Source organism: Cyprinodon variegatus, unplaced genomic scaffold, assembly GCF_000732505.1.
Source record: "Cyprinodon variegatus isolate N-32 unplaced genomic scaffold, C_variegatus-1.0 Scaffold21, whole genome shotgun sequence".
Taxonomy (NCBI): domain Eukaryota; kingdom Metazoa; phylum Chordata; class Actinopteri; order Cyprinodontiformes; family Cyprinodontidae; genus Cyprinodon; species Cyprinodon variegatus.
In genome coordinates, this window is record NW_015150474.1 from 576,741 (window position 1) to 603,541 (window position 26,801).

Consider the following 26,801-nt stretch of genomic DNA (forward strand, 5'->3'; position numbering starts at 1 on the left):
GGGAAAATGATAGCACATGGCACACGTCTCAATTTAAATATAAACAGGATTACTATTAGCTATGTGTTGCATAAATCTGGTCTTTAAGGGAATGTGAAAAAAGAAAGTCAAAGGAGCTTCAGTCTGGCAGAAAACAGGTTGAAGACTACATGCAAAATGCGGGTGGAGGCACCTGTAGACACAAGCCCCACAGTACAACATGGTGGTGGCAGCATCATGCTGTAGGCATGCTTTTTTTTTAGGGACAACAAGGATGTTCGAAGTAACACTTTGGCTGGCTGGAGCTAAATGCAGAAAGATTCTGGACACAAACCAACCACAGACTAGAAAACCCTTAAGATTGATTGGATGTTTACCTAGTTGGACAACTGCCATAAATATATAGCTTCAGCAACAATAAAGTAGTTTAGATCACTGTATATAAATTTTTTCAACTGGCCCAGGCAAAGTCTAGATCTAAATACCATTTAAAACTGTAGTAACACTTGAACATCTATAATCAGATATGCTGTTCATCTTATTGGGATGACCATAAGATGTTATACAAGAAAAAATTGGTAAACATGAACACAAATAACCTCTTAATTTGAAAAGATTGTAGAAATATATTTAACATAAATGTAGTAGTAGTTCAAACATGACGCTGCCATCATCATGCCCTGCACAGCTTCATCCCATACTCAGTAAATAAAATGAAAAAATAGTTTAAGAGCTATGACCCCTTTTGCTAGGCACCATGTGAGTCAAGTTGCCTGCTGCTAAACATTGCTGTATGAATGCAATATTTTCCTGCGTTTGTTGCATTGTGTAATCTAAGACTGCACCTACTCGTGACCTCCACCCAACCCTGCCACTCCCTTACACGGTATGGATGTTCTGGATACACGACGTAACCCCTTCTTGCACACAATCATGCACAAAATTCTGCAATAAACAAGCCAGAGCTAGCAGAACGAGTTTGTCAAAACTGTGAGCTATAATAGCCCTGTTTCAAAACCCCAACGTGCTCACAGAGAAGAAAAGTTAAGCATATAACGTACATTCTGAAAGTACACGTTGCTTACAAAGCTAAGGTACATACTTATAGACATACACATGTGAAAAGGTTTTAAAGCGGGCCCAACACAGATATTATGTCTGGGAATCCTTTCATAATACCAGGCAACAAAATGAGTGGGAGCAGATTTGTAGGAAATACATTTATCTTTCCTTGAATGTCTGACATGTATCCTGGTGGTAGCTTTTTCATTGATAGCAGCTGAATAGAAGCTAATGCCAAAGGAACTGAATGCTGTGAAATCTCCTCCACAGTTTTGCCAGGATTTTTACCTGAAAATGGAAATCTGTGACAAGGCCTGCAATGAAACTATTTGTGTCAGGTCCAATCTAAAAAACATTGGTTGATATAAATGGCAGACCTTGGATTGCCTCGCTCCCTCTGGGCCTGCTATGAAGCATGACAAAACAACAGTGATCGCTGGTGACAGATGTCTTTAAGGGCCAGATTAGGAGTCGGGGCGCACGCAAACGAAACAAATGAGACACTATGTGTTTCATTCAGTCGCTGTGCATGAACACCACAAGCATGTGAAAACAGAAATACACACAGCAACATAAAAACCTTCACAGGCATGACACCTGCAAATCAAAACATAGAAAAATTGCCTTTGAAAGGTTTAGATTTTAAATCTCTCTTTGTTTTCAGATGGTTTCAGACATTACTGACACACACATTTCCTCTTTCATGCAAAAAAAAAAAAACTCCGATTTTCAAAACTTTAACCTCATAATTTTAGCTCTCAGGCTCATCAAGAGAGCAAATTCCACAGCTGGTAATGCTCCACTGGCTTGTGCTAATTGAATCCAATTTTAACAGGACGCGATAACAGTTGCTCAAGAAGCATTTTCTCATTTACTGCGGAAATAATTGATGTTAGTGAGAATTCATATCAGTACGGAGGAGGATTTCATGTTTTAGGTAGTCCTGCCTGTTTCAATGTTTTAATTAAAGGATAGATTTAGAAAAATGGTTCAGGGAACGTGCACAATTAATAACAAACAAGACTCAAATTGGACAAATAATGAGTCCCTGCCACAGAGGAGTATTAATCTGATTTGCACTTGTGTACACAGTCTTTTTTAATAAGCTAAAATTATTAACGAAGGGATATGCTTACATAGAAATACGTTTTCTGATTGCCAGGTGCTGACATTTCCTTGGCTAGCCCCGACAGAGTTTTTGTCTGTGTCTGCACAAATGAATGCATTTTTTAAAAGAAAATGCATGTGTGGAGACAAAGTGTATTTTTGCCTTATTTGTGCAAATAATCTTGAACTGTTCAGTGCAGTTTATTTTCTCCAGCTTCTTAAACTTCTGTGCTTCCTTTCTGTTCATCTAGACTCTTGCATACTAGCAAAGCCAGCACTGACATATGCTTGTGTTCACAGAAACAACCACAGGCAGACACTGAGGTAAAGATAACTTGGCAGGGATGAGGTTTAGGTTTAACCTAGAGTGGAAATGGGAGTGGGTCATTTACATTGCATAAAGGCTTCCTCACCCTCTCAGGCCTAGACCTGGTCATCAATCGCCTACTGTCAGCCAGAGCGCGCTCTTGCCTGGTGATAAATACACCGGCCAGTGGCACAGCTAGTCCTGCAGCCACCGTGTAATGAATAGTTTGAACAAACAAGAAAGACGTCTCATCAAGGAGAGTGGGGATGTTAAAGCCCCCGTGCGCACAAAACCCCTGAGTAAGGAGATTTACCCTGACCTCATAGACACAACAGTAAAAGAAAAATCCTATTTTGTCCTGCTCTGCCTCTTCCAGATCTCATCCTTTAACCCATTCCTGCTCCAGCTCTCTGATAATCTCTTTTCCTCAACTTGACATCTTGCAAGATGTTTTCACAGATGCACACCCAGATTTGAAGACCAGGTACAGTGCCTCATAAAAGACTTCACACCCCTACATTTTTTCACGTTGTCACATAATGACCACAGACCTAAATGTATTTCAACTGAATTTTACATGATGGACAAACTCTAAGTAGTGCATACTTGTGAAGTGGAAGGAATATAATACTTCAGCCTTAACACATCCCAATAAAAAAAAAGGATGAACATGCAACATCTTCAGTAAAACATGGTGTTGGCAAGACCATGCCGGGGGGAAGCGTTTCATTCGCAGCAAAAGGGAATCTTATATGAGCAGGTTGGGAGCTGAATTGAGCTAAACACATGAGAATTCAGTGAGAAAATATGTAAGAAGCCCCAAAGACTTAGGCAATAGTTAACCTTCCAGCAGGACAATGACCCTAAACACATGGTCAGAGCTATAGTGACAAATGTTCTGCCGTAGAATATGTGTGTATTAGAGGGGCCTACCCATAGTTCAGAGCTAAATCTAATTCATAATGTCTATTGAAACTTTAAAATGTAAATTCTACAGTTTCTTTGAATCTCTAACTCTAATTTGCCAGAATCTCAATGTAGAGTTTTGCAAGACTGATGCAGACAATACTCCTGTAATTACAGCCATGGGTCGTTCTACAAAGAATTAACTCAGGAGAGTTTAATCTAAATACAAACTTTTCTGGTCTAATATAAATAGTCAGAATACGTAAGTATGTTTTGTTGTAAAGATATGATCAGTAAAAAAAAAGTTCAATATGGTAAAATTGCTCTTGCCAGGCACAATAAATTACAACTAAACACATCTAAAGGAACACATGTTCTCATTACTCTAAAATTAGGATTTCTCCACTGCTGCTGAACACATTGTTTTATTATTCAATGTTATTCAATATCCAAGTCCCTTAAAGATAGCTGTAAAATTGGAGAAATTACTATCTGATTCAAGAGTAACTTGTTAACAGTAACTGCAACAATAAGCAAAGCAAATGAATCAGCCTATAAGCACAGAAAACTCTCAGATTTGAAAAAGAAAGTAGTCACACATGATGCGTTTCCTATTCAGGAAATGTCTTCGACTCTCTGGAGACTCAATGACATCATTATTTTAACAACCGAAACACAAACACTCTGTAAGAACAAAGAGAGTATTGATAACCACCTAATAGCTTTAGCTTAATTCATTATGTTCAGTGAAAATCCCCTTTGAGGTTCTACTGCAAGAACTTAAACAGTTCCAAATGATTTCAGTCACTTTCAGGTTGTTTTGGTGAAGCACAATGGACAGCTGAAACAACTCTGTTAACTCTATAAAAATGAGTTTAAAAAAATGGCCCACAATTTATCTTAAGGCATGTCGATTGGTTTTACAATGTCTTAGATTACATTCTACCATCCATCAAAGAATCGAACCGTCTCCGCATATTTGTAAGTGTGACCAACTGCTGGTCTAATGTGCTCTCTACTCTCTCATAAGCCTGGAAGTAATAGCCCCATTGCTTTCTGAGCATTACAAGCTAAGGAAGCTCTATCATCTGCTTGGCATGGTCCCCGCCCCCTGGCATTTTAACACACTGCACACATAATCACATGTACTGCTGGACCACTCTTACTTCACAGCACACCTTTTCACCCGCTCCGACTCCCACCGACTCATTCAACACCCAGTTTGCTATATATCACTTTCGTACTCTCCTGACACCTATTTGCAGCCGTCATCAAATCCCGCAGCCTGATCATTATCCCGACTGCTCTGTGCAACCCCCACCACTTTTCCAGCTCCGATGCTTCCACTCCACCCACTGATCGTGCAACCCCCCCTCACAGGAGCTGCTGGTGGACCTCTATTGATTAATTACATCATCAGTGTGTGACATGAGTTATGGAGCCGGGTCACAAGGTTGCAGTGGCTTGCAAACCTATTCCATGCTAATGACTCCCAGGAAATCACAGGCCATTGGCTGTTTACCCCCAGTACCATGGCAACACATAAGATTTGCTCAGGATAACTCCTGCGAGTAGATCCTGGATTTTTTTTTTCTTCGATATGGATCTTAGATGATCTGAATTTTTTACTTTAATTTCTTTATTTCTTTAAACTAACAGGCCAAATGCTTTTTTCAAAACTTATATTCCTTTGTGTTGTTATCATTGATCAGCTACATTATGGCTTACTGCGTCGTGTTCTAGAGGAATATTGAATTCACGTATTGATTGGAATCATATTTGTTTTTAATCAAAGTGACAGGAGGATAATAATAATATTCACTGTCAGGAACAAATGAAGGAATGACATTTTAATAAGCATTCTGCATGGGACTGGGCTAAGATTGGCACATTTTAAATATCAAGATGCCATAGTTAATAATATTGTGATTGGCTTCTTTTTCAAATGACATTGAATGTATATCAGCATTAATGAAAGATCAAGCCGATATGTCAAATAAATTCAGCATAAGTTTTCAAATTGAAAACAATATTTATATAACGCACATTGCTGATTGTTTACTCTTTACTAGACCAATCTGTACTTGGTATCACAGCAAAACTGCTCAACTTCAGTCAGCTTTGATGAAGAGTATCTGTTGGCAGCAATTTTAGGTCCTGGAACAGCTGGACTTAGGTCTGGACTTTAAGCATAAATATACTTTGCTCTAAACCATTCCACTGGTGCGCTTGCTGTATCTTTATGGTAGCTGTTCTGCTAGAGCAATACTGCAAACACTTTGTTTCACTGTCTGTATGGTGCCTTTAGGTCAGTTTAGAGGTAACATCTAAAAGCTGTTCAGGGCACTGGATTTAGTTCAAGGGTACCTGTGTAAAAGGGGTCTGCATCCACCCCAGAATTATGCTTGTATTGAAAACATCAAAGAAAACATGAAAAAGCATACAATACCATTAAAAACAGGCCAATCTGTAAAAATGTTACAGTAGCATTTACATCAATTGCAGAGTTCTGTGAGTAGAACAAAAACCTGCAGAACTAAAGCTGGTCATTTTCTTTTTCAGTTTCCTATATAAAAGTTGTACTCAGTGTTTATATTATCCCATCTTCTCTGCAGAGTATTGTAGGTGGAGGTGGGAAGTACTCGAGGGTGTTTATTTTATTTCTCCAGGAACTACATTGCTTCCTGACAACAGTTAGAAATGGGGTAAGAATGCTGCATGACTCAATGACTCAACCCTGCTGCCTGCCCTCTTGATTACACACACATGCACACACACCCACACACCAAGAAATCCAGACAACTTATAAACAGAACTCACATGATGCCAAACAACAAACCGCACGCACCGCATGCCAACTTCAGATAACCGAAAATGAAACATCTGCACCTCATACAATCTGCATTCAGAACATACCACTATGCTTCTGCCTCTCCCACTCCAAACTCTAAATCGTCCATGCTCAATAAGCACTCTCTGTAGACTGCCCTCTGACAGTAAAATGGTGATGATTGCAAATAGAATGCAAACAAGTGGGGCTTACAGAATCTAATATAGTGGGAAAATGCCCCCAGTCTGTCTGTCTATGTCTCTGACTGGTTGGCTCGTAGGATGCTTGGCAGTGCATCAGTACTACTCCCACTGTTGCTACCAAAGCCCCCCCCACAACAATCACTGGCTAGGCTCCTAAAGCCAGTTCCTGGATTCCAGCCAGCAGCCTGTTTGCTCTACACCATTAATTTATGTTCACTGGAGACAGTGCAAGGTTGTAGAGGCTCTATGCCATAACTGCCATGCTTGCTTGCCAAGCTACAGCAAGAGTAAAGTGAGTGAAGAGGAGTGAGAAGAGGGAGGGGTGAACGGAGAGAGTGTGAGGAAGGAGCCCCTGAGGATGTAAAGATATAGGCATCTGATTGTAGCAATCTCCGTGAGGCTAAATAGCAATCACTCCCACACAATCCCAATGCACCTCTAGACATAGCAATTGACCAACAAACAGAAGAAGATGTTCTAGGGGAATTTTGTCAAGCAATATCATGTATAATACAGTAAGGAGACATCACGAAGATCTATGAAAATAATAAGACTGTTCAAATCTGATTTATTATCTGCATCAAAGTCTGAAGATTCACAAACAAATGTGAGGTGAAAATCTTCAATATATCTGCCAGAACTGCATTTATTAGCTGTGTATTGCCGTGAAGACCTAATTAACTTTTTACTTGCAAATCAAAGTCATCTCTTCAACTTTCATTTATCAAAATTTAATCAGCACAATCCAGAGGATGGATTTCAGGATCTCTTCCATCCTGTAAGCACACCTAAGTTGGTAGGTACGGTACTCCTTTCTGTTGTTTCCTGCTTTCATCACTGCATATTTTCTCTTCTTTTCTCCTCTCAGCTCAGTTCATTCACATATTTCAAAGATATTGCTCAACCTTTAAGCCAGGTCCTAAAGGGCAGGAATTTGGCCTGCTTTTTCAGACCAGTCTGCAGTCTTTGTTGTGGTAACTGCCTGCTCAGGGGCACCCAGCTCTGTTCTGCTCTTTCCTCTCTGGCTTGTCTGATGTGAACACATAGCCCCACTCACTACTTTTAAGTTGTTGGCACTTTTCTTTAATTCTCGAAAATCACTCCCCTGCTCATTGCTCCTCTGTGATGCTGCTTGCTGCAAGTGAGAAGTAATTGGTGTTCCGCCTTTGCGAGGTACTTTTAAGACCTATAAGCAGATCATTAGAGGCCTGGTGGGCCCTTCAAAGCAGAGGACCCACCCCTTTTTTCCCGTATGGAACAAAATCCACACCACTTGTTACTGTTGCCAGTAATAAAGCCACTCAGACCACATGCAAAACCTAATTTATAGTAACTCTGAGATTTTTCCTTTTGGTGCAACAAGCACACCTTGTATAAAAGCTTGAATTTTGAACCTCTACAAATTATGTAGATTGAAGTTTTAATAGTTCATCAAAAGTGTATTGAGATCCTCTGTAATCAAATTATTTAAGGAATACTACGAGAACACAAAGCTTTTATACCTTAAGAGAAAAGTCCATCAGAAAGAGCTTAACAAGCATTGTCCATTGTTTCCTCCATAGAGAGATTTGGTCTTGAATCAGCATCATTCCCCATTACATTTTAGGGGAACCCTAAGTGTCTGGTGGCCAAAAATGTCTTATCGGTTCCCCAGTGAACTCCTGCCATGTCTCTAGGTGTACATATATTGGTAGATCTATACTTATAGATGTCACGAACACCACATTATCTACAAAAAACAAAGGTGAAACCTACGGTACCTCTACCCTACTATGCACATATTAGCAACCACAGTAGCAGTAAGTAAAACATTATACTCTGCTGTGTTGCTCCATTTTTGTTTATCTGGTAAGAAAATTGGGTGGGTTCAAAATCTCTTTCAACATGATGCTTCATCTCTTCTGTATGCTCTGTCTTCATCAAAATAAAGATTCAAGTACCCAGCCAGCACCTCTTTTAGCTGTCTCTTTCTTCCTAGTCTATCCCCCTGTCTCTTCAAGTCCACATTCTCTAGAGAAAGGCCACTACGTTCTAATAGTGAGCCTCAGGATACAACAACAACAACACAACCACTTACAGAAGACAAACAAGAAACCCCTCAGGGCCAACCTTGGAATGTCAAGCCAATTTGGTAGATATCATAGGACATTTAGAATGTCAATTTCTGTTTTCAGGACAGAAATCGGAGGCAAACATGGTGGGTAACATTTGTCCATTACATTGCAGTCAGGAACAACCCCCTTCCCTGCCAAAAAACAGCTGCAGGGGACACTTCCTGTTTGCTAATGATGCTAAATGTGTTCAAGTCAACCATGTCAAATTTTCTTCCCTTCTGAATGGACAGCTGTGGCAGAAGGCAATGCTTCTTTCTCCTCTCCTCCAATGTCTGCCTTTTTGTATGCCGCCTGCTTCTAAGTGTACCTTTTAGTCAGACTTACAGTACTTGTATAACTTCTGCAAATTAGAGGTGCATTCACTGGCATAGAGCCAACAATTTCTAATCATTCATCTTTTTCTCACTGCCTGTTGTCAGTTCTCTCTAAGTCAATATGAAATGCATGTCTTCAGTACTGTCCTCTCATCTAGGTGTGTCTGGCTTAAAGAGATTTCTTCTGTCATTGCTTAACATCCAGGGGCGTCTGGCTGCATGAGGTTGTATGGACTGACAAATGCCCTCAGGATCTTTAACTTCTTTTATGTTCCTACAAATTCCAAAGGAGTTAAAAACTGCTTTTTTGAGACAGTGCAAAGACATAAGTAGAGCCAGAAAAGAGAAGGCTTTTGCAGCTTATAGTTTGAATCTTTAAGTGCATTCTTCAATCCTCTCTTTCCCTTGGCTTGCAGTGGTTTAAGGCTCAATCCTGCCCGGGGGCCGAGGTGACCTTTTTGACCTGGCTGGCCTGCCTGGCTACAGCCCTCTCGTTTGTTAGACGCTTTATCCACTGACAAAGCAGGCAGGAAGTTGGCAGCAACCCAGCAGCCCCATGGGAGGATGACCATCAGCTAGCTCAGCTTACCGCTTATTACAGGATGGTGGGGGGCATGTGTATTTTTTGAGTGTCTGACAGTGCAATGGTGCGTCTGCACTAAACTTTTTCTTTTACAATTGCATGTTTATAAATGAGGTTTTTTATGTGCATAATGAAAAAATTCAAAAGTTGACCAGTCTTTTATTTTGCATTTTTTTTTATATTGGTTGCTAATAACATGCAAAGAACAAGCCCGGAAGCTACAAACCTTCTCTCGAAGCAAACCAGATCAGCCACGCATATTAGCAACAGTTAGGCAACCTTCCAGCTGCCGGACTCCAGGGACTCCTGCACACTTCAGTCTTTCTTTCTCTTTTCTTGCTCTGTCCTCCTCCTTCTCTCTGCAGTCTGCTCATCAGAGCGCTCAGAACAGCTCACTAAAGCATTATATCATAAGACACTCCAGTTTCACTCGCACCACTCTATAAAAGTCAGGTAATTCATACTTCATTTATATACCTTCCCATTAATAAAGCTGATGAACTTTTCACTCCTTAAATCTAATGGGCCATTTTAGCAGGACTTTGAGTGTCTGCCGTTTTCTCTCCATCTTTGTTCTATTGCTCTGGAAAAGGATAATTCTCAGATTTGCAACAGCTACTTGCACTGTAGAGTCAAGAAGGCTTCTCAGAATTTTAAGACTTTTGGCCAACCCCTCACAGGGGGACAAGCTGTGACTCATACCTTATGGTGGGATTTTTTGTTTTGTTTTTTCTGTTAAAATCTTTCTGTCTAGATGTAACAAAAGGTCACTGACCTACAGGCCTAACGCAAGGCATGATGACTCCCTGGCTCAGAGGCTGTTGACAAGCATCTGTGTTCTTTTCAACAACTCGTTGAACAACCCCCCCTCAACCTTCCCTGCTCAGGAATGTAACACAACCGCTTACTGAGGTAACCTAAGCCCCTCCCCTCTCTCATCCTTCATTTACAGCAATGGAGAGAGACAGAGACCAACTGGGGGTGTTAGACAGCTGTCCTCCATCTCATCATCTAACTCTTGCTCCCGGTCTATTTCTCTTCCTCTCTTTAGATTTGCTTCTAGCCCACTGCCTGTGGAATAATTAATGATGCAATTGAGCTGAAGAGAGGACTCTGATCAGCAGGGGCCATTCGTGAATGCCTTTGTAACCATTTTATACAGGAATGGAAAATAGAATCCGAGAAAGGTATGATGAGACAGATAGGCAAGAAAAGGAGGACATAACACAGTTGGACTGTGAGAGGAGTAGATTGTTAATAGTCTGTTCACCCGAAAATCTGTTTTGGTTCACTCAAGTTTAATCCTCTGTCCCCATCCCCCTTCTCCTCTTGTCCGTCCTCATAGCAGAATTGGGGGACCTGACCTGTGTGGTGATTGATGGTAATGTCTCAGGAAGTCATTTTCCCTGACAGCAACCCACCGCCTTTTACCGGGCCTGGTGCAGAGGTGAACCCATCACTCGGACGCTTTTAACTCTTTGCTTACACACCCTTGCAGGTTTTGATTCACCCATATATTATATGCATTCCTTAACCACCCCATCAACCTAAAAACAGCAATGACCAACACATATTTCATATCAGAAATTAAACAAGGACTGGGTGCAATAATTACCATGAGAACATTCCCAAGAGTGAGTGTTTTAATTTGTAAATTCATTTCACTCTAAAACCATATCTCTCGGCCTTACTATATACACATTTTATTCAGGTTTTCATAAAAAAATAAAATAAAGTAAGAATTAGTGATTGAAAAACGAACAATAATTTTCCATTGATTGATTTCTAAAATATTTTTGTTTTTGTTTCACCCAGATAGAAATGGCAAAAGCAGTCAACTCTCTTTTCTAAGTACTACTTGCAGCCCAGCAGCTAAGACAACTATTAGCTACCAAAAAAAACTAAATTGAATTTAATTGAATGATTAGATATTTGCTTTCCTCATAATGATTTATTTTGTTTTCTGAACTTGTTAAAATGCTTGTCAGATGGATCAAACCACTAGAGCTGTTGAAAACAGTCTGCATAAATCTGGCAGAAATTCTAAGGTAATAATTTAATACTTTTTGTCGAAAGCAATCAGACAATTTTAGAACTTGATTAAAAATAATCAATCCAGTAGATGAATTCCTACATGCCTATTAAAATAGAATACACTCTGGACTTGAAGTTAGTTATTTTAAAGCATTGTTCCTGTAATGTCCCATGCTGACATAGCAAAGTGTGACAAAAAACACTGAATGCGGGGTGTTTAAGCTGTAGACAGGTATTTGTTCATTGCATAATTAAATAAAAGGGTAGTTATCTTATATTTTATGGTTACTAGTCAAAACACTATCAATTATTTTAGAGAGGTATACGTTTGTTAAGTGCAAAAGCAAATTTATTAATTGAATATCCAGCAGTTTTTTGTTTTTTTCTATCAAACTACAACCATTTCCAACTGTGAAAATGTCACCTTCTGAACAAATCTCCACAGGTTGTGTTGTAGAGGATCTTTCTGAGCAACTTCCAGATCCATGATGCTTTGGAAATATCAACCTCCCTTATAGCAATTAGGATTTGATTTCAACAATAGGAATTCTCGGCTATGTTAAAGAATAGCTAACATCTGCAAAGATCCTCACTCCATGTGTCAAAGCAGAGTTGTCTTTTCTTAAACACACATCTTCTTTTAAAGCCGATCTCTTCTTTCCTTAGCTCTGCTCCCTGCATTTATTTTCTTAATTTGTCTCAAACTGTGCCTTAAAGACATTCCTCTCTGTTTGAGCCCAAAAAACCTGAAATGATCCGTGAAGAGACTCTTGGTTCCCATTTTCAATAGGCTTCATTAGGTTTTAATATCTAGCCAAGGAAAAGAGGAGGAAAATGGCATGAAGATAATCAATGAAAAGGGGCTGGTAGCCTATTAATCTCCCTCAAAGGATTGTGGGTTGATACACGCTCTTGCATAGGCAAACATGGCTGTGTGGTGAACACATCTGTCTGCCTGGATGGGCTACTTAATGAAACAGCCAGCATTTGGCTGCGGAGATGGATGTCGCTCCCCTTGTGAAAAATGATTTCCCTCTCCCTCTGTGCTGAGGCTGACGCACACATGATAGGGCTCCATTCAATCCGCTAGAGACCTGACTCTGCCCCTGTGTGAGAGTAGCTTAAACAATAAAGGTGCTGAGCTGGACAGGCAACGCATGGGCACTGGAGCAAATCTTCATGGAGATCATATCAGGGAATCCTAATGTGGACAAGACTCAGACTGACCTGGGAATTAGAGAAGATGCTGAAAGATGAAACTCAAAGTGGTACAGTAGTCCTCTAAAGAAGAACAAGTAAAGGGAAACAGAGAATGAGCCAGGTGCCATAGATAAGCAGGATCAGTGTGCTTTGGCGTTGTGCGTATGCATATGCCAGTCAGCTGGGACATGTGTGCATGTTTCTGTGTATTCCGACAGTGTCGAGAATGACCTCTGGTCAAGGAGTCCTGTAACAGGAGCTCACCTCCGGTTTATGTGAGCTCTCCTCTCAGTGTGCTAAACAGCCACCTGAAGACAGGATTAGCCAGAGCGACCTTGCCCCTGCAGTAACCGAGATACACATCCGGGGGGACAGACATGAAACACACCTGTGTCACATGTTGCACAGGCATGGCCAGGCGGCAGGAGAAAGGCCCAGTGAAGATAGAGGTTTAAAACAAGAGCTGGTCGCTGAGACAGGAATAGGCAAGAGGTTTCAGGGATTGTAAGAACAAACAGGACACCTATAAGAGGAAGAAACCAAAAAGGGCACAGTATAATGTGAAAAAACTAAGGTGAAAGTGTCAGTAGTGTTTGCTGTTGTCAGATGAAAACAAAGCACTGGAGCATAAGAGGATTGAGCTGCCTAACTTGGTGCCTTGGGGTAGCCCAGATTTGTACATGTATGGAAATTGATGCCTGTCAGCCTTTCTATGACTCAACTGGCTACACGCATGCATGTGTGTAGCTGTGTGCATGCTGTGCTATGACAAATGAGTAGCGCTTAATTTGGGACTGATTATGCTGGTTGCGGATGCCCTAAACTCCTTTGAACTTGTAATTGCCCCTGGTTTCAGTAATGAACATTAAGGAAGATTCAAAAATGTGTAGCTAATTAAACTCTTGCCTCCACCCACATTTTTTCTCTTGCATTTCTTCGTCTTCATGCATAAGAGAGAGTAGAAGAGGGGGAGCAGGGGTTGGAAGAAGAACGAATAGGTTCTACATTGGGAGTCATGCACTGCTGTTGTCGCTCTCTTTATCTAAATAATTGCACGAGCTGGTTTATGAGCTTTAGAGAGGTGCTTTGTTTGTCAGCCACAGAAGCCTGGGGGATATTGGGGATCTAGCTTTCCCCACAATCAATATTCAGAGATTCACATCTGGAGCCAAGACCTGCTTGCTCAGATTTGGGTTTATATGTTTATTTTTCTCATCTTTATTTGATTCTTGCTTGGTTGTCCTCATCCTTTATCCATTTGTGTGTTCTTATCAGTGAAAACCTATTTTTGCGTTAGAGCTTACTGATCTGTCAGACATGCTCATTTGTAAAGCTTAGCATGGTGCAAGGCAGCATGTGGTTTTAGAGAATCAAGAACTCTGAAATGATCTCCCATTGTTAAGGACACAACATATGGTTATGCACTCACAGCCCTCTGTCTTTTTTCTGATTTTGTCACTTTAGAACCACAAACTAGATTATATTTACAGATTATTATGTGCTAAATCATCACAAAATAGAGCATATATGTGAGGTGTAGGTAAAATGGGTGATTTTTTTTGTTCACATTGACTATTTGGTAATATCTTAACACTATGCCATGCATATCAAGAGCAATAACTCTTTAAAGGTTCTTAAGATCCTCACCTGGGATTTTAAACATTTTAACATTAATTTTCAAGTTTGCCAAAGATTTTAATTTAGGTTTAGGTCTGGACTTTGACTAGGGCATTCCAATACCTAATTGTTATTTGAATTAAAGAATAAGCCATTGCTGGGTCGACAATGTCAGGTTGTTTTAGCAACTTGTATCTCTCTGCAGGCAGTTCTCTGACCTGGCCCGTCATTAATTTACTTGGATGGCCATGTCCCGGTAAATTTGAAAGGTTCTGCTTACGTTCTACCTTAGAATGTTTTTGCTTTGCTCTAATTATTTTGGATAAATCAGAGCTGGGGGGGGAGGGGGGGGGGATAGAATAAATTTATCCCCATTCTAAGAGTTTAATTTATACAACATTTGTTAATCCTCTGTCAAATTCCTTTAATTTTATAACTATGTTCTACTTTGTTTTGGGCTTTCACATAAAAAATCCCACTGAAGTACTTTGAAATCTAATTTGATATGTGAATGTGGAAACATTTAAAATATTTCAAGGGTAATTAATATTTTAGACAAAACGCTATTTGTATTCTTGAAAAAATATTGAAGTATTCTGGATAAATATCTGTTTAGTGGGCAGAGTCCTCCTGGAGGGCAAAGTGCAGTTAAAGGAGCAACAAACTGCCCGCTCAGCCTCAGTCCTTGATGTGGACTGCTCTTTACCTAAAAGAAATAGTCCGCATGTTCAGAGGGAGAAAGAACGAAAAGATATCAGTGGGAAAAATTGAAAGGTGAGGAAGTGTGGGGGAGAGGGGGGCAAGAACAAGAGACATGGCTCCCAGTTATAAGCAACCTACTGTGCAGGAATCCCACTGCCTGCCTCTGGACTGAGTACTGGGTAAGACAAAAGCATGCATTTGAAAAGAGTCAAAAAAGGAGGGGAGAGAAAATTGCACAAAATGGCAGAAGTGGGATTTAGTGCAGCTATGAGGTCCCATGACAAACCAGACAGTGAAACACATACATAGTCTGTTTTTGATTTTATCTCTGTGCCTCCATTCTTCAACCTTTTGTCTCTCTTCGCCTCCCTCCCCAGTTTAGCCTGGTTTGCTGTTTCCATGTCGGCTGCTCCTTTTCCCTTCTGCATTTTCCTTTACTTGGTGTGAGATGAATATCAAAGCGGTGCTGAGGCTGCTTGGAAGCCTGCAGCAGAATCTCATTGGCCTCCATGGTACCCTGCAAACAGCAGCAGCAGAAACAGCAGCACCCACCGCTGGAACAATTTCTGCCACTGCCCAACAATCTGTCATGGGAGTAATGAAACTAGTCCTCAGGTCAAAAACACAGAATAGGTTTGAAGTAATTCAAGGGAACTGGTTCTAAGATGTGAAACCCAAATCCTCTTCTCTGTTTTTCATGAGTAAGGTATCCCACAAAAGTTTAAAAGGGGAAAAACACAGAATCAGAAACCACCATCTTAAGCGTGTAAGTCATCAAAGAATAGCATATGAGGCCCTTTATTATGAACAGCCACATTGTACCTTATTCCTCATAAAGTATGTTCAGAGATGATGGACAGTCACTGCCTGCAAAACTAATATTAATATCCTTTAAATTGATCTATTTGGCATGCATAAAACTAACAGAGGGGAACAAACCCTGCGTATAACCCTGATGTCATATTAAACATATTGCTGGTTACATCATGCTGTGGGAGCACATTTCTTCATCAGCGTCACAAAAGAAGATTACAAATGAAGGAAGTATGGGTGGAACTAGCTGCAGGACTATGCTGAATATTGACTACAGTTGAATTTGATGTTACATGTTTAGCTTTCTATGTGAAAATGGTGGAATATTAAATACCTTCCTCCTTTTCCTTACAATGATCTCCTTCCCAAATATAGATTATATTTTACGCCTGAAAGCACAATATACAAAACTTCAAGGTGTATAAATACTTTGGCAGGACAGTATAGACGTTAGAAAGGAGTGTTATTGCTAAAGAAGGAACTGCCAGTACTGAGGGAAGAAAACAATCCCAAATGCAGGTCTATATTCTCATTGCAGAATAAGGCTTTAAAAAACAAGGTCTGGTCAGATTCATGCATGGGTATCCTCAAGAGTCTCTCCGTGTTCTGAGTAGTGAGTTTATAAATCTGACGCCCTTCAACAGGCCATGCTCCGTTTGTTGTCTGCTGTGGTCAGGGCATGTGCAGTCACCTCTGCAGGGGTAAGTCAAACTCATGCTGTTCCCCTGCACTTCAATGAGGTCAACCCAACTCTAACCACATAATTTAAAGGCATGCATATTGCATCACATTTTTCAGGAAGCAATTTGAGTGATTCCTTGATTTTTAGCATTGTTGTCTGCATTGGACTATTGCCTAAAGATTTTTTTCCCCTTTTGAAAACACTGTGGATTTCCACATGGGTAAATCACCTCCTTGCAGTGGGAATTGTCGTAAACAGTCCCTGAACGAAAACACTCATCTCTGCTACTTCATTAAACAACCTGCATTAAGATGCAAACAGCAGGAATGAAAATTAACAGGCAGGGGTGGAAATGAGAGGAAACATGAGAAGTAGCAGGGATCTGCATGTATCCCTGCATTTACAAACATTAAACAGCAAGGTGCTAATTTTCCATAAGTAAACCTATGAGAATAAAGATCAAAAAGAGGAAAACAAACAAAACTAAAGAATGGCAGCATGAAAGCACTTGCTCACACCAATTGGGTGCCATATGTAGTGTTAATACGGTGTGCTTTACATTCGAGTAGATTCCATGCTGGGGGAGTTGGCTATGAAGTGGAACTGTGACAGATCTGGATTAGGGGGCAAAGTGTAAAGGTCTGATGTGAAACCAAGAAACGAATTAGAGCTTATTACATTCAAACCCAGCATTAAATCTCTGGAAAAACTGCTATAGTTACAAAAAAAAACCCCACCGTAAACAGTACTGAATCTTCAATGCAATAATAAGCTCCGAGTCAATTTGCCTGTATATGAATTTCAACCCACATTTCATGGCTTTGCCTTGCTCTTTGTTTCCTACTTTCGGGTAGTGAGTGTAAACAGTCCGTTTTATATTTAACCCATTTTCCATTTTTAAGTATTTTACATGCAGTTCAATTAAATAGCATATGTTTAAAGATACCTTATTTAAATGTATTCTAAGTTTGATTCTGGCTCTGCCAGTTGATCTTTATAACATATAACAGGTAAGAACCTCTGATTAAAGTATATTTACTTTAAATTACATCTTGCCGACAGATACCATTTATTAAAGCTATTTTACTTAGCGTATACAAGTGCAACATTGAAAATGTGTTAAAATCAGCACTTATCAAACACTCCCCTGACAAACCGATGCCTTGTTACATTAAATCCTTGTATTTTATGCCCACAAGAGTCAGCTATAAAGCAACTTAAACGAGAAGGACACAACAAATAAAGGTCCAGAAGAAGGTTTGCAGCAGTAACCCATAAAAGTATGTGCCTTAGAAAAAAAGACTTCTTATTCCCTTTCCTCTTTAGTCCTAATAATCCTAATAATGTATATCTTCTGGCGGAGGGTTGTTCCACTGTTGTGGTTGTAGTTGCTCTCTCTTTGATGGGCCACAACTGTTGTGTTGGCCTGACAGATGGCAGATAGAGGTGGCTTGTCTCTCTGTTTTCCAGGGTCGCCGAGCAGCCAACATAAGAACACACCAACCAGACAATAGCAGCGCACCAAACCCTAACTTCCTCAAAGGTCCCCTCCGCTCTCATTAGCAGGGACTTTCAATGACTTCTGTGATAAACATCGCTAAACTATGTCAAATTGTCTCTTAACATATGTTTTGCAAACACTCACAAAGCACCCACAAAAGGCATGTGATGACTCTTTTTCCCTCAAATCTTCAACTGTTAGTCACACATTTGGATAGCGGCGGTGAACCAAACCGTCGCCTGGGTTGCTACGGGTGACTGGAGAACTGACTTTTGGGCTCCTGAGGCAAACAAGCACATGACAGATTAGTGTGTGGGCCTCCTCCAGGCTTCCACCTCTCTGACCCTTAGGAACCCCCTCTTTACCCCCTCCCCATGCCTGCTCTTATCCCTAAACCCATTCCCTGCCTGTCCTTTGTCTCCAAACTCTCTTCATCCAAACTCAAAACAACCTAAGGAGGTGGAAAAGCAAACTGAATCTCAATCACAGAAGCAAAGGCTAGAGTAAGTTGTTTTCTAAGCCGGTGGATTTAGATACTAATGTCATTTTAAAAGAATTTACAAACAAATGTAACTACAAAAGTTTACATGAAAAAAAAAATGTTTTTTTATGTCAGAAATAGAATGTTCCATTATGTGCATTACAAGAAGATCAAACATAAAATAAACAGCTTTTAGGAGCTGAAGAATTATGGAGTTGGATTCTTCAAACTATTTAAAAGTGTGTGTCTGCACCAGATAGGGACTGCTCATATTGGAACAATTGACAAGGATTAACAAGACTAGAGGAGCTTAAACAAAAAAAAAAAAAAAGATGGAAAACTGAAGACACAGGACTGACTATTTAGTCTATAGAAACAACATACCCTCTCTTATTTTTTAGAGGATGGACTTGCGCCCTTGTTTGTCATATGAAGCAAACATCCGTTGCCAGGGTTCGGCCTTGCCTGTGCCCATGTCTTGTGAATGACCCTTGCTGGCTCTTTTATGTGCGCCTATAAAGGGTGGCAGTGAGAGCAGCTCCCACAGGAGGGCTCGACCTGACGATGACACCCTGTTGTCATGGAGACTAATGCTATGTTGGGCTTGGGTTGTTAGTGTGTGTGTATGTGAGGAGGGGCAGAGGGCACTGTCAGTAGTGTATCTAATGATGTTTGCACCACAATGTACTCAACTTCTCAAAGGTCCTCACTTTTTTGATCACATTTATTTGTCGCAGTTTAGGACTTGGGATTCCTATTTCTACGCTGGTATTCTCTTCTGCAAAGATTTTGTAACATGATCAGGGTCGCTTATATTTTATAAGGTTGGTAAAAATGCAGGTTCAAAAGTCAATCCTTTTCAAATACGGTGAAGACAGAGCATGGAGCTTTCATACAAATAAGTACGCTAAAATGCCACTGAATCCCACCTTAAATGTTATCACCTGTGGTTCTAGTTATACTTCACAGCCCAAAGACACTCTAAATTACCAAAGGATATATCACTTCCCTTTCAAGGAGCCCAAGGGACCAATACACCTGGCTTAGCAGCTTAACAGCATTTCCCCAAACACCCGGGCCAAAGGGTGGCTCGCCACAGAACCTGAGACGCTTGATGTTTGAGAGGACTCCTCACATTGACCACTCTTCCTCTGTTGCAAAGTCCTTCCTTACTTTCTTACAGGGAAAGAAAACTTTGAGGGGTTGTGCTTTCCTCATTTGCTTCTTTATTTATTCTCATGTATTTTAGAAGGTTTACATAAGTTAAAAAGACTTAAGCAAAGCTCAGATTAGTTTCTTTGTATCTGAGTGCTTCCTGTTTTCATTGCTGTGCCGACCTTTGTCTTTACAGGGGTGAGTAAGGTTTTGCAGGGGGTGAGAGGAAAGGAAAAGCCAAGGGCATCATAGGGCTAATTGTACATTTTGAAGTTTACCTTAACCTTACCGTCACTTTTTCTAATTTTTTCTCTCTCATATTTTTTGCTTCCAGTTTAGATTCATTCTTTGCATTCGTCCAATGCCCGCTTGGCACATGTTCTCGCAGTGGTGCGGAACATTTTACTCCTAACAGTTAAGTTTACCTTTCTGATAACATAATCTCCCTGTAGTATTGAAAAGCTTATTCCAACAGTGTGGGATTTCCCTTCCCCTAATGTGGCTGGAAGACATCCAGAAACTCTTGGAGAGAGAGAAAGGAAGAAGGAGGGGTGGCATTAGAGAGACCGAGAAGGAGGTACCATCCAAGAAGAAAGTGAAGAGACACTCTGAACCTCATCTGCCAGCCAGTGCCAGCTGTTCTGTCCAACCATTGGCCAATTACATGTAGAGCATCTAGGCCTGCCAGCTTTCTTACTCCCAAGAGCATGTGCATGTGGCCTCAAAATAAAAGAGGTCAGGGATAGCATCGCCTCTCTTTAGTCTTTTCATGTTTTAAGGAATCAATATCGTGCAAAAACTGTACTTTCCTCACAGCTGGATTGCTGGCGCTGTAGTACTGACGGTTAAAAGGAGCTGTACTGTGTTTCTTATGAATTCTACCGCCATGACCAAAACAACCTTGTGATTTCTCCCAAGAGAGAGTGTGAGGTCAGAGCAAATCTTTGGATGGAGAGTGGGAGGGCAGAGGGTGAGGGCAATTTGGTTATACTGAATCTAAAAGCCAACAGTTGTTACTATTGGCCCGTGTTGTTTTTTTGCGTGTTAAGGGGGGGTCCTGTCCTTTTGAGCCTTTCAGAATATGTGACAATGGCTGGATGTTGAGAACATATGTAGGGAGACCCCTGTGGCTCATGGAAGAGGAGCTTCATGCTGGCCCCCTCAGTTTGAGAAAATTCAAGGCCGCTCCTTTCACTCCTTACCCCTCAGTTAATGAATGCGTGAGTGACAGAATGCCGCTATAGGCCATTCAGGGGCCAAAGTCCCCAAGAATTCACCCTTGGACAAACGCACCCAGCAATTGCAAATACATTTGCTTAACAAATTAAAAGAAAGGAGAGTGGTTAATGGGTGTGTGTGCCCGTACATACGTGTGTGAGTGAGAGTTTATGGGTGGGAGAAATGGATGGTGATGGTGTGAAGAGAAAGGGGATAATTCAATTAGTCCTCTTCCTTAGCATAGAAATGAAGGCAGGTTAAAAGGGAGGGATTATTATTTGTACAAAACTGGCCCAGGCTTTGCACAAAAGAAACAAATAAAGATTGGAGAACATCCACAAGCAAGGGGATGTGATAAAGGGTCGAGGAGCAGCAAAAGAGGGTCTTGAAAGCTTTGCTTGGTCTGAATAAAACGGGTCTCTTAAAGATGTGTCTTTCTTTGGGCTTTCCCTTCATCATTTCTAACCACAGTTTTTTTTATTTTAAACCCGATCAAAATCCATTGGCAGTCTCTAGGAAACTGTAATGCTTTCCTGTATGTTTTTTATGTATTTTGTGCAACTATTAAGCATTTCTTGCCCCAGTCTTGAACAAAGCAAAAAAAATCAACAGCAGAAAAAATCACTTTCACACATAGCATGTATTAAGGGTAAAAAGCAAAGTCTCAATGTGGCCCTCAGTGTGTGAATGAAGCCTGATCCTTGCAGCTCGATGAGAGGCTCTGCCCGTCAGGGAGCGGCGGCGCTGTGAACAGCTGTGAAGTCATTTTGATAATGATGAGAATAATAAGCGTGCAGACTGGCGTGGTGGAGCCGCTAAGGCCTGCAAGGCTCAGGGCTTTGCTGTTGCAGCTTCACTGCTCCTGAATAGATAAAAGTGATTAAAGCACTCCTGATTATCCCTGACCAATATGTAATGGATTTACAGCCCTTTCAATTAGGCTGTATTTGCTGGCCGCTTATTACTTGGGCTTTTGGTTAGGTAATCAGGGTAGAGGGGGCTTTCAGCTGGGAGTGGGCACTTTGGTTAAAGGGTAGGGGCTACATAGTGCACAGGGGGCACCTAACCCTCTTTAATGCAAGGATGATCTGTGAGACCCCCAGCTCAAAACTCCCTTACCCCCCACCCTTCTTTTGATTTTCCCATCCCCCACCCCCCATCTACATTGTCACTCCTCAGCGACAAAGAGTTACAAGCTCGGGCAGCTTCTCTGTCCCACCGCGGCCACCTCCCTCTGAAATCTGACCTGTGTGGCAAAATCAATACAGCCTGATGTTCTGATAATGTCCTAACATTAGCAAGGGTGAGAGGACATGTCGACCACACCTTTTTAATAAGGCACACATAGATGAACAGATACATCGTCAATGCTAGGCTATCCAATTTATCAAATTTTATAGAACAGTTGTAAAACTCAAATTTCTAAATTCATATCAGGTTAAACTAGCATATAAGATGAGTAATTTTAAACAGTTAAAATTGAGTAGATTAATTAGCCTCACTGTAAGTAAATCAAGTAAAATTCTACAAACATTCAACTCATAACTAACTCAGAGTTTATTTTAATATACATAAATAAGTACCTCAGTACCCCCTGTTTTTAATAAACTCCACACAAGGACCAGATCTATTTCTATGCTAGAAAACTTTCTTCTCAGCCTAAACAAGCAGCAGGTTTATGAGAAAATGAAAGGCATCAACAAACTAGGCAGCTTTTAAGGGCTCTGACTTAAAAAGGGTGGGGGGGTTGCACAATGGTCAAAGCAACAAGTATTAACTTCTCAGCTTTAGAAATCAAAACAGAATATCATCAATAACATATAAACAACACAATTGTCTTTAAACAATATCAAACATGTTAAGCAACACATCACCTTAAGAGCCATCCATGGACACCACTGGCCAATATTTTAGACACACCTCTTGTGGTCCATTTGGATATGATGCTACTACACAGATTTATTGGAAGATCTTTCAGGATGCTAACTTACTGCTCTGCTATTGTGGTGAGCACTGATGACTTATTGTCCCATTGAAGGAACCAGTTTGAGATGATTAGAGTTTTCTGACATTAGAATATGAGCACAGTGTGGCCATATGGGGATCAACATGTCAACAAGATTACTCAGCCTTTCATGATATTCACTCCGAATCCTGACCCCATCTTTTGAATAGTTCAGTTGAAATCAAAACTTATCCTTTATCGTTCAATCGTGTTGAGTCTATGTGAATCTTATCCTCTGCTTCCTGTTCTTAGCTGACAGGAGTCTCAGGTGTGATCTTTTGTCTCTGTATCCCATCTACTTCAAAGGATGATATGTTGTGCATTCAGAAATGGTATCCTATATTCCTTCTTGCATAAGATTAGCTACCGTAGCTGCTTTTGCCTTTCTTTAATTTCCAACAAGCAAGCAAATGAAGAGGTGCATAATAATGTGGCATATGAGGGTTCACACTGATTCACTTCTACAATCAACAAATGTGTTATGCTGTTTATTGTTTTTGTTCGTTTTAATTTTGTTAAATTATATGACGGGAGCTGTGGTGTATGATGGTAGCTACAGTAGAAGGTACTTGAAGGAAATGCTTTTCAGGAGCCCATACAAACTTAGCCATCTCTTATGTCACGCATTGCAGAGCTGAGCTAAGTAAACAGCCCAGACTGATGAGATTGACCTGGTCAGCATGACCCTGTGACAGAAAGTTAAAATCACATTTTCACTTGCTCCCACAGCCGCTACCCATGACCAATGTGTGTATTTCTTTTTATGCAGAGGTTGTCAAGATAGAAGCATAGATGTAAAGATGCTTACCGTGAGGTGCTGGAACAGCCACGCCCTCATGATATTTGTGGCCACCTTGGGAAAAATGCCACGCTTTTTCTGCCTCTTCTTATCCTTGTCTGGATCATCGTCATCCCCTGTGCCAGGCGATGCAACGCTGTTGTCTAAGCCATCTCCTGGGCGGAAACCAAACCCGAGGTTAAATAACATCTCAAACCACATCACAGGAAGAAGTACATTCAGTCAAAGCTGAGTTTAAGTGTTATGAAAGATGGATAAATGGACAAAGACCACAGTTACTGATGCTGGAATTTAAAAGTGTTACACTTAGGCTGTATGATTTGGTTCAAGTAAAGCTGATGTTGTGCAACGAAGATGAGGAGGTAGGGGGATTAGGATGGCCTTAGATGAAGACCTGCATAGAGATTGGAGGGTTTACACAGAGCTGCTCTATACCTGAGGCAGGGGAATAGGGGTTAATGGCTCAAATGTTACGGTTGGACACTGAAACATTGTGTTCCTCATTCCACTTCTCCAGAAGGAAGGGGGAAATGAAAAGAAATGGACAAGGAGCTTTCAAATACAGTGGAGACTAAGACTCATGTCATTAATTCAATTAAATTTGCATGCTTGACTTAACACAGAGGATTTTTTCCCATCCTTTGAAGAGAGCCAAAGGCGACAGAATAGAGTTATGCTGATATGTACAGTTTAAAAAAAAAGGATTCATGAATTACAACATCTAGTTGAGCTTTTGGAGTCCTGATTTGTGATTTGAGGAGATTCATTGTTGCAGTTCGATGCACATAATGGACTTGTCCTATTTTATCCACCGCCCACCCCAGCACCACCCCCCCACCCCACCCCCCAGTCCAAGCACAAGATTAGCATGACAGGCCAGCGATGGCATTGCATGCATTAATGTCCATCAGCGTTTGATTTCTTGACAAAAACATGGACATACGCCTCCTTCAATCTGAAGTTTCCATCCTTGTCCCCTGCTTTTTTCTTGTTCCTCCTCTTCTGTGGCATTAATTGTGCATTAGCAAAAATGATTTACTTTTAACAGTCATGGTTATTTTTTCTTGCCCCCGGGCACGAATGCCTTGAAAGCCTTCCTTGAGGGCATCTAAATTATGTATCTGAAAAACTCCTCCACTAAGGAAGCGAAGGACCCTGACATTCTCAAAATTCAGACGCACATGTCCTCCTGTTTTTGGTGAGGCATCAATCACAACCACCTATACAAGCCTTAATCTCACATAAATATTTCAACTAATAACATTAAAAAGGGGGGAAAGAAAAAGGATCCGACTGGTGGTGTAATCAAATGTAAAATAAATGAAGAACACAGGGCCAGCAGGGGCCTGTAGTTCCTAAAACTTTTTTGTCTTTGTGTATGTTTTTCTCAACTTTCTTCGTCTTCCCAGCCTGTGCTGCATTTTTCTTCCAAATCATTAGCTTGATGATACATGTAAAAGATACAAAAAGAAGAGGCAACCAAAAGTTAAGAAGCACCTGGGCTTCTGAAGGACATATCGTGTTGAGGATTTAGATGAGGGGCAGTCATTAGGGGGCAAATGCCATAAATCCCAGGCTAAGTATGAATCCTTGTTCAGGAAAGCCTAAAACAATAAACTTTGGTCCTACCCTGACTGTGAGGAGCTTCCTGAGAAATGCGACCCAGAAGGAAGCTGAGTCCAACTCCCCCAGTTTGCTTCAAAAACTCACAATAAAACCCAACCAGTGAGCTGTGAATTTTAACCCTCCCCGCCTTTTTTTCTTTGCTTTTGAGCTTCGCTGAATAATGTTTATGCTTCGGTGTTTGTTTGTATGCCGCTAGGTTTTGTGTTGATTTTCAAGCTACTCTCCAAATCCCTCTCCCGCTGTGAGCAGTGAGGCTCATCCAATAGAACTGCACAGTGGCCAAAAGGCTGGCAGATTAATTTTATTGACGTTTCCATTTTCACTGCAATGTGATAGCCTTCCCCCTGGCCAGGGCCGGTGCGACCCATACGTATTTACAGACTGACCTGTCACTTCATTACCCAGCATGCTTGCAGCCTCCTGCCCTGGCCCGCGAGGATGAAACCAGACTCCCCCCTGCTTTTCAGCCCCTCTGTATCTTACATTGATATTGGCGTGTGTCTACAGATCCGACTCCTTCAGCTGCAAGTCTGTTTACGGTTTCAATGGCTGTCTTTGAATCTGTATTCATATGCTTACATTTTACTTCATCGCAAGAAAAAAAGAAGTACAAAGTGTGGACAGAGGATTGAAAAAAAGAAAGACAAAGGAGAAAAGAAGCAAAGAATAAAGGAGGAGTAGAAATAGAATAAAGAAGATCCAACTTGCTCAACCTCATTACATCTGAAGGAGAGCTGGTGCTTTGCATCCACCCCCACTCCTTTCTTATGAGCGAGAGAAGGAACGCTGCAGGGCAAATTGTCCCAAACGCTAATGGCTTCTGACTGTTCCCTGGCAACTCTGCCATTCTAACCTGTGTGGATGTGCACTCTGAGAAAAAAAATTGGGTAAGGAAAAAAAAAGTACAGGGCAGAGCAGAGGGAAGCGTCCCATCATCTGGCCATGTGACACAGATGGGGGTTGGCTATTAGGAGGCAGTCGAAAGGCCTAAGGGAGCCGAGGTGCTGGAGTGTAGCCCCAGGCACTTTGGAAAAGCAGCGCCCTTGGAGAAGAAAAAAAAAAGACAGCATCACACCCCCACCCACTTTCCCCTCTTTTTCTTTCTTCCCCTCAACCTTTTCTCCTTCCTTCTTCTCCCTCCCTTCCTCACTCCGTCAAGATATTGACTTAAAGTGCATGCAATGAAAGTTTGAGCGCATATTTTCATACGCACTGGGACTGCGAAAGTGTAATCAGGCAAACACGGAAGACAATGACCGGACGCAATGAGGGTAAGAGAGAATGAATAAGCGCACTGGCAAACAAACAAGCCCAAGTCCAAGAGCACATTATACGCTCACATACATTCCCTCTCTCATCACCAGTGGCTGGTTATTAAAAATGCATTCAGATATATCTCCTTGTGAGTAAATTGGTCTCAGGGCTGAGCTCATTATCAGCCTGAAAAAGGACTGTAAACACATTGCAACTCGGCTTATCTATTGTTGGTACATTCGAGGTCGCTTTAGGAAATCTTGTTCAAAAAAAATGAGCAGAGTACAAAGTGTCGTATATTCTTTGCTG

The 26,801-nt window shown here is 41.0% G+C and overlaps 1 protein-coding gene across 8 annotated transcripts in view; it reads right to left on the reverse strand.

Annotated features, from left to right (window-relative positions):
• meis2 (Meis homeobox 2) overlaps nt 1-26,801 on the reverse strand; it is a 90,549-nt gene that overhangs the window by 30,781 nt on the left and 32,967 nt on the right. For 7 of the 8 annotated variants that reach the window (XM_015390182.1, XM_015390149.1, XM_015390171.1 and 4 more), the window contains exon 8: nt 23,622-23,767. In XM_015390182.1, coding sequence (XP_015245668.1) covers nt 23,622-23,767 — 146 coding nt within the window. The remainder of the gene's footprint in view (nt 1-23,621; nt 23,768-26,801) is intronic. The other variant, XM_015390160.1, reaches the window with a different exon arrangement.